Genomic DNA, 13,729 nt, shown 5'->3' with positions numbered 1-13,729 from the left:
TATCTGATGATATTTGACATTTGCTGATTCTTGTTTTTACTTTGTAAATAAGAGAGGCCACACAGCAAGGTAGTTTCTTTAGACAGCGTTTAACTGCAGTTATTCATTTTGTAATGAATAAATGTGAAGAATTTAGGAGAATGAAAAAATGCAGAACTCTCTTGACAATTCTGGCTGCTTTGAGGCAGTCCCCACATATTTATTGTTGAAGACAACTTGCCTTTTCATGTCACACAGCTGCCTTTAATCCTTTGCAGAAAAGCACTAAATTGGATTATAGAAATACTTTCCTTATTTTGCAGTGGAGAAGTGTCTTGAAAAGAAAGATGAATCGTATCCAGTTCAGCAGTGGTTTGTACATTGATAAGCAGTAGCTTGTAAAATTAACTATGTTATAGATCATTTTATATTGCTGTTTCTTTTTCTCTTTCCCTAAGACTTATGGAGTGGATTAGCCTTTTTCTTTGTCCATGACCAGCACACATGCACATCATCACAGATGGGGAACGGTTTGATAATTTGGTTTCCAAACTGGGAGAGATACAGTCGAGATACATATTTTCAAGTGATACGCTGAACGTTTCCAAAATGCATGAATATTTTTGTAAATGTGTTTTTTTGGGGTTTTTTTTGTTTTTTTAATTACCTTGTACTGCTCTAACAGCTGTTTCTGCCAATAACACCAGTTCAGTGTATTTGACCAATAACACATTACTCCCCAGAACTCAAAGTGTGAAGGGAAATATGGCTTTAATCAAACCATTTGTGATCCTTAATGAACTGTTTCAATACACAGGCTGTAGGCAGACTTTTAATAAAAATGTCTATTTAAACAAAATTTCAGTGTTTGCATATCAATACAGTGCTAGCTAGAGAAAATAGTTTTTTACTGTACATTACTGTGACTGCTTTAAGTAATAAATAATTCATACATGTGTTTGGCAAAATTACAGTCACTGGGTTAAATGTTAGCAAGAAACATCATATACTTTACAAAGATGTAAAAATAAAACCTCAATGTTCAACAATATCTGCATTTTATAATGCGTAAACTTCATATACAGAACAGATTCCATTTAAGGTCCATCTTTGCGCTCAGTCAAAGCAAAACCTCAGATTAAATAGGTGAGCATAAATGATACATTACACACAAATACAAACACAAACTTTACAAGTTGGATCAAATGTACAGGTTCACAAGTGCACTGTCTGCTGCTGCAGAAATGTGCTGCAATTGAGAAAATGCCAAGGCTACTGTGAGTAGTTCAACAAATGTTCTTTGAAAAAGCTACAAAAGAACACTTACATTATTGCTCTTCCATTTCAATGCCTTGCAGATCTCTGTTTCACATAGAAACACACTGATTAATATGAGCATCATTAAGAGGCCCATAGGTGTAGTACCACACAGTATAAAACTTACCTTATGTCTGTGTGTGTTCTTGAACTGTGATGAATCTGGGATTTCTGAAAACAGCACACAAAGAGACATAAATAATCAGACATTCGTTACACATCTTACATGTATTACATACAGTATTCATACTCCAGACTTGTCTAGATCCAGACAGAGGACCATCTGAAGGAACTTGTGAAACAGATACGACAGAGTCATACACAGAGCCTACTGTTTCCTATGTCTTTATAAGATATGTCACACATTTTATTGAGATCAACTAACAATGTTCTTTCTTCCACTGTTTGGTTTGAATGTATAACTGTTGAGTATTTTTTCTGTGACAGAGACCTTTTAATTTGATGTTTGCTGATTTTTTAAGCATATGTATGAAATTATCTTACTTGCTACTGTTGAGCTATCTAAACATTGACCAAGGCTACGCTTTATAATGTATCGCAGGTGCTGGAGCAAAGCTAACATTTGGGTGGAAGCCCCATGTTTATGTTGTTTTGACTGGCGCCTCTAGACAAAGCTGTGCATGATCCTGCTTCTCACTTAGCTGGAAAGAGGTCAGAGTTCAAGCTAGGATGAAATACCACAAAAGTCCATTTCTGTTTCTGATGTCTGATTTGTGAAGTCACATTTTACGATTTTTGATGCAGTACTTTCTTTTTTGTTACAAATCTTAATGTGATAGAAGAGCAGAGGCCTTTTATCTGGATACGGTTGCTACAATTGCTGTATGCTTGCCAGTTTAATGCATTTTTTTGGGTTGTGTTCCAGTTTAAATTTTAAAAATGCATAACAGCATATAAATTATAGTAACTCTAATGTTACACAGAGCACGCAGATGGACTGTGTAAATTTTACAATTATTACTGTTGACAGCTGTAGGATCCTTTGTTGGTCTAGAAGGATTTATTCATATTTTTACTGAGACCATCGCTGGCTTGAGGAAAGCTTGAGCGCACAAGAGATGAATGTGTGTCTAAAGGCAATCCTTGTTAAATATTTCACGAGGCCCACCTTCCTTTGACCTGTTTATAATGATGAAGCTGAGACCATTAGTAAGCTACTGAGCAGTTGGATGGGGTTTAGGAGTTATTAACTTTGAACCAGTCTGATGTTAACACATTTACCTTCGTCTGGCATTTAAATTTATCAAATAGTGTACAGTTCTTTAAAAGCAAGTAGTTAGATGAAAACCTGTACCTTGACACACGAATAAATGGAAGAAGGTAAAATTGTGTTTTATGCCAAAAATATCCTTTACTACACAAATAATTGCACATTTTAAATGAACATTGGTTAAAATATAAAAATAAAACAGGTGTGCGGTTTACTACAGGCAGCAGAAGGATTTGTGGCATGTGACTTAGTCAGCATGCATTAGCTATAATCAAAACCTTTATCCATGAAACAACAGTTTTTCTGCAAAGGCATATCCATACATGTACACATATATCCGATGCATGTGCAACAGCATTAAACTGGCTGATTTGTGACTTAATAGTGGTGAGAAACCCTAACTGAAATCAGTCTGTTTGGCTGTGGGCCTAATGTGATTGCTGCTGATGTAACCATGTTAAGATCTGGTGTGGGTCCTGCTGTTGTGCCGTGTGATTGAAATCTTTCAGGGTAAAACATGTTTCCTTTAAATTGGTCCATCGTCTTCCACTTAAGCTTGAACATCATGCTGTTTCTAATTGTTGTTTGGCATTTTTACTGACCTGTTATGCAGCTTAGATGTTGTTTACCTCAAAATGTTGTATTCATAATCAATGAGAATAAAAGATAATTTAATTTATACAATACTATAACCATTTTTAAATGTTGAAAATTCCAGAAGTCAGTCATTTTCATGGTTTTGATGTAGAAGTAATGTGGTTAGTGAGCCAAAGCCTGAGTCATGCTCTGAGTCACAGCATGTGTAACACTGATGCCAATCCCAGAGAAGAAGAGAATCTGTAACATTCACGTGTTGAGTGTGCTGCTGCATACAACCACAGAAATGTGAAAGTTTAGTCACTTCCGTTGTTTGTAATGTTTACTATTTACTAGAAATACAACTGGCTCACAAAATACAAGCAACGCACTGAGTAAAATAATAGCAGTACCTTTTGTGTGATGAGACAGTAGAGAGTCAGTATAAACAGCAGTCCACCACAGATGGATGTGATGATGAAGACCAGTTTGTACAGGTCTCGCACAGCTTTTCTCTGAGTGGCTTTTATGGAGTCCCTACCATAACTGTCTGTGGAAAATAACATTTAGTTGGTTATTCTTGTTGTCCCAGACATAACCTTCAGAATTCAGATGCGTGTTTAGATTAGGAGTTCCACCTGTGAAGTACTGAATGGTGGACTCTGTTGGTAACTCTGTGGTGGAGCTCAGAGTCTCTGTGTATTCATTCTGGCATGTCCAGTCGATGGGGGCCTCACTCATTGTGACCAGTTCCCAGTAAAGTGTTAGCACCTCTAGCGCCCTCTGCAGTGCTTCTGAAGGAGAGCTTCTATAGAGCATCTCAAAACTCTCAGGTTTGTCCTAGAGCATAAAACATATAACTCTCCTCAATCATCATATTTATCTTCTGTTTGTGGTCAGTCCTTAACACCACATATTTCTGTGACATGTTTCCAGTTATATCAAAAGAAACAGAAAACGCACACCAAAATACCTGTAGATGTTTCCAGTTATAGAAAATGTAACCTATTAAAAATTGAAGAAAGAGCACCTGAGACTCACCTCCACCTCCTCATTAATCTGAGGCACACACTTCTGAGAATACATGTTGAGGATCAGGGCCCTCAGGGACTGAACATAGCCGTCATTAACTGAACCTCTGCCGTATTTGAAGTGTGTAGTGAGGAGTTCTAAGATCCAGGGTAAAGCAGCTTTTACAAAGCAGCATTTGCTCTGTGGGAAACCAGAACAAATGGTATGAACAATGCATGGAGCAGCAGATGGAGAGTTTGATTCAAATGTTTCAAGAGAAAACTGTCCATAAAAACAAGGGTTACCTTACCAAACTTCTCCGCTCTATGAATGTGTACGTCATAGAACACCCAGCCCTTAACTGGTTATCCATCTGCAAAACAACAGTGAGATATCAGCTGTCTGTGCGGCTGATGTATGGCCACGACTCTGCGGGACCTACCAAGTGTCTGAGTGTGAGCAGATGCTCCCGTGTGATGGAGTGTCTGCAGGGACCAGGGACCTCCGTCATCGTCAGAGGGAAGCTCAGCAACACAAGCACACAAAGACACTTTACCTGAAACTGAAGTAGTCAGCATCACTACACTCTGACAGTGGGACCAACACATATGGACCACTTATATACTTAATATCAATTACACTAGTGCACTATGAATATTCCCCAGTGAATCATGAGAAATCTGATTAAGTAATCATTTAGTACTATGTTTACATGACACAAGCTTCAAACTGTTCTACCCGTGTTCAGTAGCCCCCAAACAGTCCTTTTACTGAAAACAACTCTTTTGCCCTCTGCTCTGTGAGTTTTGTCTCTCAACAAGGGTCCCCATAAAAGATCAAGTTTAGGCAACACGCTCAACGGCTCTTTGCTGTCACAATACCACAGCCCAAGTGTAAATGTGCATGACCTCAGAAGAACCTGCCTCAGAATTTGATTAGTTCCAGTTATGGTCAATACTTCTGTCCACTCTGAAGCATGGCCCGAGCACACCAAGCTCCTGTGGTGAATATGATGACTGCTACCAAGCTTTTGGCAACTCCTGCTCTAAAATCAATTCCAGATGGACTCAGCCCACAATTTTGGATATAAAAAAAAAATAATGACAAGTCAACACTTACCAAACACCTACAGCCCTTTACTAAATGATTTGCCACTTTCCAAACACTAAAATATAAACAACAGACTGTGTTGTTATTCTACTTAGAACACAAACGTGGGAAAAGCATTGTATATTGATGTCAGTCTGTTCCTCATATTCTTTTTCCAGTCCTTTTTAGGACTTGAAATGATATAACATCATTATATATGTTCCCAGGAGAAGTCATCACAGATTCCAGTAATAACTGTTGGGGGTAGTAATAGGTTCCCAAGGCTCTAAAGGGAAAAAAATCAGTGCAATAGTGTTTAATAGTGAGCTAAGAATCCAACTCAGTGAGCAGAGAAAGCTCCAAAGCTCAAAGACTTGAGAGGTCCAAAGCTCAAAGACTTGTCTCCTGTGGCTATTATTGGGAGTTAACGTTGTGCCTGAAGATGACTTATAATCAGATCAATTTAATCTAATATAACTATTGATGTGTCTGGTATGTGGTAGGAGCACATGATCCAAATGTCATCTATCACATGATTGCTCTTCTTGATCAGTTCCATGATGTCGGCATATAGGCCAACAAATTGCTCAATACAGCTGTAAAGTTCATAAAGTGCACTCACACGTTCTCTTTTGTATTGCATGCTTCACTGAGGTCCACAGTAGAAAAGCAGTGCCCTTACCTTAGCTTTACTCTGGATCAGGGTTGACACAAGGATGGTCATCTGGTACGTGTTTGACAATGGAAAACACCAGACTCCTCTGTCATACACATTGAAGCAAAAAGATCCTTTTCCTATATTCAGTTCCACTCCACAGAAAGGAATTTGTTGTTAAGTAAATCTGACACTTCGTCATGTGGCGCGGGAAGTATTGCCTGATGTGCTTCTCTTGCTCAGAGTGAGTTCAAACCAAGACTGTCTCCACTGACAGACGGCCCTTTTAAAGACCTCCCACCTCTGTTCTTCTTTACAAGATACACTGTCCTGGGCATCACACTTATCTTAATATAAAATGAGTAATGCCAATTTAAGAATTGCTTTTAATTTTTTAACATAAATGTTTTAAAATTCCAAGTTTTGAATGGCAGATTGCAAATACATAGAGTATACTGTGGCATTGAGTAGGTCCGGGAAAGTTCTGTTCATGTCCTAAATGTTCAACCACTCAACGACAAAATCAAGGCTTGAAACTGTCCATTGTTTTGATTGTAGGCCACGCACTGGCTGTCCTCAAGAGATCCAAAGATGCAGACTGCTAACCTACCTTTGTGGAAAAGAATAGCAAATAAAATATGATGCTCTCCTAAGATGAGATCAAGGCAAACATCCACAGTTTGTCTGAGGAAGGTGTTGTCTCACGCTGCTCCAGGAATCCAAGACTTTCTGTTTTTTGGACATCTCATTGCACTGGGGTGAGCGAGCTTTATGGGACCAGTGGGTGTGTACGACTGAAAAGGGAGAGAGAGAGTAAGAGAGAGAGCCACACAACAACTCAAATCAGGGATTTTTTTTTCTCATATCCTATTTGCCAACCCCACTGAGATAGAAAAACACTTGAACAGCCTAGACTCTGTCACTGCAGGAAGCGTCATTTTCCACGCTTTGTTACTTTAATGTGCTTACATACAAGTCATCTCTGAGTGTCACATGACAAACCTTTCTAACTTCAGGCCCTCTGTGTCTTCACCTACATTTACTGAAGTTGGGCTACAATTTTTTACTATTAGCATACTACGAGCCATTACATATAAAAAATTTTTTTTGAATATGTTCTCCACAATGTGCTGTTTCCATAGATCTTTAGGCATAGGCCTCAATAAGAAAGTGCTGAAGAAGCCATTAACCACAAGTTTCACATGAAATCCATCCCCAGGTACCCAACGACATGATGGCGCTTGTCCTGTTTTCTCATCCACACAATATGTAATATATATGTAATATGTAATGTAGAACTCTGGCTATTTTCGGCTAGTATGCACAACCTGGTTAATGAAAAAGTGTCATCTCAAATGTGGCCTGTCTGAACTGTCTAAAGGAAAGGGTAATTTTTTGACTCAAATATACATATGAGTAAGATCTAAATCAGACGTACTTTTCCACCTGACATCTCACATGGTTTTACATTGAAAATGCGTTTTAACTGTATTTAACTGTATTTAACTTAGCCTTCGTTGTTGTTGAGCTGTGGTGATATTATCTAATCTGGCTCTGATCTTCAATATGCAGCTAAATGGTACATTTTGTATCTCAGTGGTTCCCAAGCTTTTTTCCACAAAGCCTTCCCTGCGGATACCAAAGTTGCCAGGTCTCCCTGACCGATTCACAGACAATGTTTTTTTTTTAATATGGCAATTCAGTGGTATTTTTACCATTTACAAAAATATTGTTTGGATGAGTTGATCCTCTGACTAGACATAGCCCTGGAGACCATTCCAGGTGGTCCTTTACAAATTGACTAGGTATCAGAATGAATCAAATGTACAACAATTGAATATCTATGTAAGGAAGACAAATATTTCCCCAGTGTTGCTGAATCTGTACTGTCTGATGGATCTGTACTGTCTGATGGATCTGTACTGTCTGATGGATCTGTACTGGCTGATGGTGTTCTAGACACGTATATATTTAGGCTGTACATTTATATCGACTTACAAAGTGAGATGTTTTTACTGCGGCTTGGATACTGTTTGAACAGAATGTCCAGTCTACCGCAGAGAAGCAAATTTATTAAGAAGAACCTTTTGAGTTATCTTTACTTTATCTTGATCTTCTTGTAAATAACTTTGAAATCTCAATTTCATTTTATAAAGACATATTATATATGTCTAGTGCTAGTATAGCATAGTATATCTAGTGCTAGTGGAAGTATTTATAATACTATGCTAAAGTATTTTACTTGATTGTATTTATTTATAATTCTTTAATACGTGCACTGTCAATGATACCAAATGGTTGAAAATTAATGAAAGCAAGAATAGGTTGTGTATTGTATTTTTCATGTGATGGAATACATTTAAATGAGACATGAGTCAGAAAAATTCCTTCTGAATCTTTGAGTTTGGGATAAAACTGCATGCTTTAAATTTCCATATGAATTTAAAGTGCAATACAGATACTATTGTACTTAATAGAAGTTACAATGGAGATTAGTTGTACAAGTGTTACTCGTTATAAGAATGTAGTTTTTTGCAGTGGCGTACTCTTGTAGTCAGGAGTTTCTTTGCAGAACATTGTAGTTGTACAAGTATTTCTTAAACTACTTCAGTCTACATACTTCCTTTTCACTGTAAATATTATACCTTCTTAAATTAAATATCTCTATTATAGCATATTGTAGAGTTATGCTTTGACTTTAACATACAGTATCTATAGAATCTGCCCTGTAAGCAAAGAATATATACGGTCTATGCCTGTAAGATTATTCCTGATTATCTACACTACCTTGTGTCTATTTTTAAAGCTACATAAAGCCTTTCTGTTGAGGAAGTGATTTTTATTTATTTATTTCAAAAAATGACATATATACTGTGGCCACTTAATATGCCACTACAATCTGCCTAACTAAACCTAGACCAGGACTAGGAGTAGAAATGAAACAATGCAGTTATTGTTGTATTTTAACATGTAACAAATCAAATCCCAATAAACAAGTTTATTCTTATTTCGTCAGCAGAATACAGATTGTCACTGTAGCAGTAGATAACGATCATCACAGTCACATGCTCATACTACATGTGTTTGCCACCCATAAATACAAAAATACAGACAGTTTTCAGTGCAACCATTAATATAGATGTGGCATTTGTCCAGTGTATGGTAAAAGTAGTGCAGTGGTTTTGCAGTGGTTTCTGTTGATACTATTGGTGGTGCACCGGCTGTATTGAAAGTGCTCACTCTTTCACAGTCATGATTTAGATTATGTATTTATTTAGTTCAGTTTTTAACATTTCCTCTTGTGATGGGGTTAAACTAAATTTAAGATTAGAGCAATGCTTTACCCTCTACCATTCCCAATTAGGCCTGCTTTAGTCCTGCATTCATTCTAGTTCAGTACAGAGTAACTACCAGTTATATCTTACACAGCTCCTGTCTTGTTCTTATGTTTACATGTCATAATCTTTTATTGATGATATTTGAAATGGCAATTGTCTCTTGTGTGTTAAGCTTACGTGGAGTATAAAGTTTGTGAACCACTGCTCTTATGTAAATATAAGAGAAAAGTATCACACAGCCGTAGCAAACCCTATCCGGTTATTGCGGCGGTCAAACTCTGTGTAGTAGCGGGCGATGAAGTTGGCTCCCAGGATCCAGATGGGGCCAGTAGGGGGTGGTACATCCAAGCCTCTGAAGGTGACAGTGCAGACGTCACCCTCCATCTGGGACTGCTGCAGGATCAATCAATACCTTGTTAAAAAATAATGCAATGTTTCTAGTGGACAGTATGCTTGTCTTCATGTAGATATTTTTTTTGCTCTGTCTGCAGTGTTCCCCCGTTTGGCATTATATACATCTACCTCCACAGAGACACGTAGGTAATGCCAAAGACCTGATAAAATCTGTGGAGAAACAACCCTGCTCATAGTGAGAATTCACCTTTTTCAAACCAGAGCAATAAATACAAGATATTTATGTTTAATGCCATACTGTGGAACATTCAAGTCAAAACAGTAATATCTCCATTGAGATAAGCAGGTGGTGATATCTCCACCAGAAAAGTTAGATAGAGAATCTTCAAGCATGCATAAAACAACAACAACATTTTTGAAATAGTGTCTTTTTCATTATTTTGCTTACCCATAAAATGTAGTCTTCATGTGTGAGGGAGTATTTCTCTCCTCCAAGATGAAAAGTCACGCTGGGCAGACTGGGCACTGTGTCACAATCCACTTTGTACTGAGGAACACATACATCACAGGCCATGATGACATTATTGTAGCATATTTCATAGGTTAATAGGTTTCCTGAATGTTAAAATCTCACCCCACTTTCGTCCTGTTGAGCCCCAATGGTTTTCATCAGCAGAGTCACGGCGAATGCTGGCCCTGTGATGTAGGACGACCCAGTGTCTATGACAGCTGTGCAGCCCTCAGCACAAAACATCATCTCCGAACCAATAGACACACTGGAAAAGTGAAAATTCAGAAATGTTACACCAATACTGCTTTAATCAAAATGGAAAAGAGCTATTTACTAGTTATCTCCAAGTACCCCATGAAATGTTTCTTCCCTTATTTCCCTCTTATGTTTTGGAAGATTCTAGCTCATATATGTTCGTGTCTGCAGTTTACCCCTTCATTATGACATCCCATTTTCCTATTTCCCTTGTGTCAACATAGTTGAAAGTTCCTGTATAGTAGTTTGGGTCAGTCCCTCCAAGCACCAGTTCTCCTCCAGGCAAGTGTTTAGGGTCCCTATAAAACAATAAACTTTGTTTAAGTTTTACATTTAAACAACATATATATCCCATATATCCCATTGTTCTAGCATTCTTAAAAAAATAATAGTAATGCCTCACACTACAAGTCTCAAACAACAATTTGTGGCGGTAAGTAGCCAGCTGATCTGGAATAGATTGTCTGAAGTGAGACTGCCAGTCTGCACTTTTGGCTGCCTCTCCAACCACCAAGCACTTTCTCACACACCATATTCTCACTAGGCAAGGTGAATTAAGTATCTTGACCAAGGACACAACAATGGACACAAATGCTAACCTTTTGCATGATGCTCAAACCACTGAGCCTCTGCTACTCACATGATAGTTACAATCACTGAAGTCTCTTCCCTCTCTTGGCTCCTTTAGAATGGCTCTGTTACATTACCTGTGTTTATGTTAATAACTATATGAGCTGGACTTATGGGGAATGGGGAGCAAAATTGTCCTGTTGCTTGTATTGTGTTGTTATGTGTTATCTTGTTTTGTGTTCTTGTGTGAACTATGTGTATGTAAATTGTATGTTGTGTGTTCTTGGTCCCCTTGAAAACGAGATGCTGCATCTCAAAGGGCCTTCCTTGAATAAATTTAAATTCAAATTAAAAGTAAATTTTTTCATCCCTCATTCTTGAAAAAATGAACTTCTAAGAAAGTCTCATCTGTCTCCATCCCCTGTTTTTGATCTTAGTGTGCACATTTAACACAGAAGAAGAATGGCAACAAATGAAGTGAAAAAACATACATCTAGCATCTTGATGTCTAGCACATGTCCGACTTTATCTCTTTGGGTGTTCGTTTCTGTTTTTCTCCCAGTTTAGTTTTTGGATAATCATTTAAAAATATTTATTTTGGCCTGCTCTTGCTGGTTTGAAAAGACATTTCATTTCCCCACATGCTTGAACCACCTGTATTTCTGCCATGGATCCTACCTGCTGTAATAGATGGAGAACACTTCTTCTTTTAGGATGTGTTGAGACATAATGCGGTCAAAGACAGGGATAATTCCATCAATGGCCACACTGGGATACCCCATCCCCAGGACACCATCAAACTTAGCAAAGATGAAGGGCATCGCTGACAGAGAAGTGGCTTCAGCGAACACTTGGACCACAGGAATCCCCCCAACCTGCCGAGTTAAAAAAACAGGAGTGTCAGAAGTGTGGCCACTCGCAGTCCCCCAGTTTTGATTAATCAGTTTTAGACTCACCACGACCACATCTTCACTAAGAAATCCCCGGACATTTCCAGAGGCGTACTGGATGGAAAACCCTGTGCCATTCTCCACATAAGTTTGAGATAGTGATGCGTCATACCTGTTGTGAGTAACTGAAAGTTCAAAATTGATTAGGCTCACAAAATCAGTTTCTAAGAAATTCCCAAAGTTCACCAGTAACACATTCCATATACTGCATTTTTTATTTGTTTTTCTAAGTCGTCTGATTATTTCCATGATGTACTCACAGCAGGCAGTGGAAAAGGGCGAGCAACTCTGAGATGGCACCCATAAGTTGGCAGAACCTGTGTCAAAAACCACGTTGAACTTCTGTGCTGGCGAGCCTATGCTGATCTCTCCGAAGTACTGTGTCTATCAGAGGAAAACGTGTATAAAAGAAATGACAAGACATTAGTTCTGTGTGTGTGAAGCTGTTCTAAAGGTTATAAACTTTTCACCATCTTTGAAATTATGACTCATCCATCATTGAAAATCAAATGCTCACTGCAGTCCAACTCTTTGGTGTTTTCTGCTCTGAGACATTTGACACCTTTCCAGCATCCTCATTCTGAACTTATGGAGATGAGAATCTACTTTCCTTTCATGACTTGAAGGTTTCAAACTACAAATCAAACTGCTTAGAGTACATTTTTGGTATTCCATTACACATGAATCATGCTCACATACAAGATGTTTTAGAAATTATCTTTTATTGTTATACATAATGGAAACTTACATCCAGGTAGTTGGTGAGAGGAGTGGGAACAGTCCCGTTGTTGGTGTCGTCTGTGACTGTCTGGACAAGCTCACTCAGCACTTGCTCCACTGAAACACCCATCTCCTGTAGCGTCTCTCTGATGGATGGCATCTTCTTCAGGGCAATTCTGGTGAAATGACAGATAACACACAGATCAACTTAACAAATTTAGCCTGAGATCTTAAACACATAATAGATAAAAGATGTGTGAGATGTGAGATATATTTTCTATGTCATATATTTCAAACCTTTGGCTGGTTATCATCGTAGTATAACAGTGATTCTATAATAAAGCACAGATTCTTTCACTTTATCTGCCAGGGCAGAAAATTTAGCAAAAACACATGTCACCAATGTTGAAAGCATTAGCCATGGTTTTATTTATTTATTTATTGCCATTTATTTGTTTGCTACCTATGTTTTATTGATGAATAAGTATATTACATTTCTTCATACAATTCTAAATGTAGAAATTGTTCCTGAAACTAGAGCGGCAAAGCACCAAGGTTCAATGTTAGAGCAGTACAATATATAGCACAAACATTACATCGAATCCAATTGCTTTTATTAACCTGAACTATCAATATATAGCCCCTGGAGAGCTTACCTGTGCAAGGCCCAACTTGAAGATGTCATCACCAATATAGAAACCAAACAGTGATTTAGCGCTGGTAACTTCATGACTTTTCTTCCCTGTGTCTGTGTGTAGTCCTTTCTGCTTCTATTTGATCCCAACTCTTCAGTGTCTTCACGTGGACCAGTAGATATAGCTGGGATCTTCGCTGGAGGTTAGACAGCATTGCCCCTCCTTGTTTCTGTCACAGCCCCTGCTGTGATAAACAGGTCCCACTGAAAGGTCTGAACTCTGACCTCTGAAAACAGCACAGACAGACAACTTTCTGCCTACATCCATCCATGGGAGCATAGTAGTTTACATCTATATTCCAAATTAGATCAACTCATTGTTATTATTTTAATAACAAATATATATATATATATATATGTGTGTGTGTGTGTGTGTGTGCGTGCGTGCGTGCGTGTGTGTGTGTGTGTGTGTATATATATATATATATATATATATATATATATATATATATATATATATATATATATATTTATATTTT

General features: G+C 38.0%; 2 protein-coding genes across 2 annotated transcripts; both read right to left on the bottom strand.

Moving 5' to 3' along the window:
* Positions 1-850: 850 nt before the first annotated feature.
* Positions 851-4,665, bottom strand: csf1b (colony stimulating factor 1b (macrophage)). Its single transcript, XM_020922486.2, has 8 exons — positions 4,557-4,665; positions 4,425-4,487; positions 4,145-4,315; positions 3,742-3,943; positions 3,517-3,653; positions 1,424-1,467; positions 1,307-1,341; positions 851-1,228 (listed from the first exon to the last, which is right to left on the bottom strand). The coding sequence occupies exons 1-7, from the start codon at positions 4,623-4,625 to the stop codon at positions 1,308-1,310; spliced, it is 720 nt and encodes a 239-aa protein (XP_020778145.2). The 5' UTR covers positions 4,626-4,665; the 3' UTR covers positions 851-1,228; position 1,307.
* Positions 4,666-9,427: 4,762 nt separating this feature from the next.
* Positions 9,428-13,241, bottom strand: ren (renin). Its single transcript, XM_055166076.1, has 9 exons — positions 13,213-13,241; positions 12,585-12,732; positions 12,097-12,220; positions 11,843-11,961; positions 11,565-11,761; positions 10,493-10,615; positions 10,185-10,326; positions 9,999-10,097; positions 9,428-9,589 (listed from the first exon to the last, which is right to left on the bottom strand). The coding sequence occupies exons 1-9, from the start codon at positions 13,239-13,241 to the stop codon at positions 9,428-9,430; spliced, it is 1,143 nt and encodes a 380-aa protein (XP_055022051.1).
* Between the last annotated feature and the right edge of the window lie 488 nt (positions 13,242-13,729).

This window comes from Boleophthalmus pectinirostris, unplaced genomic scaffold (assembly GCF_026225935.1).
Source record: "Boleophthalmus pectinirostris isolate CB_2022bp ecotype Guang Dong unplaced genomic scaffold, ASM2622593v1 HiC_scaffold_8, whole genome shotgun sequence".
NCBI lineage: Eukaryota > Metazoa > Chordata > Actinopteri > Gobiiformes > Gobiidae > Boleophthalmus > Boleophthalmus pectinirostris.
The sequence above is the reverse complement of the archived record's forward strand: the minus strand, read 5'-3'. Positions and strand labels throughout refer to the sequence as shown.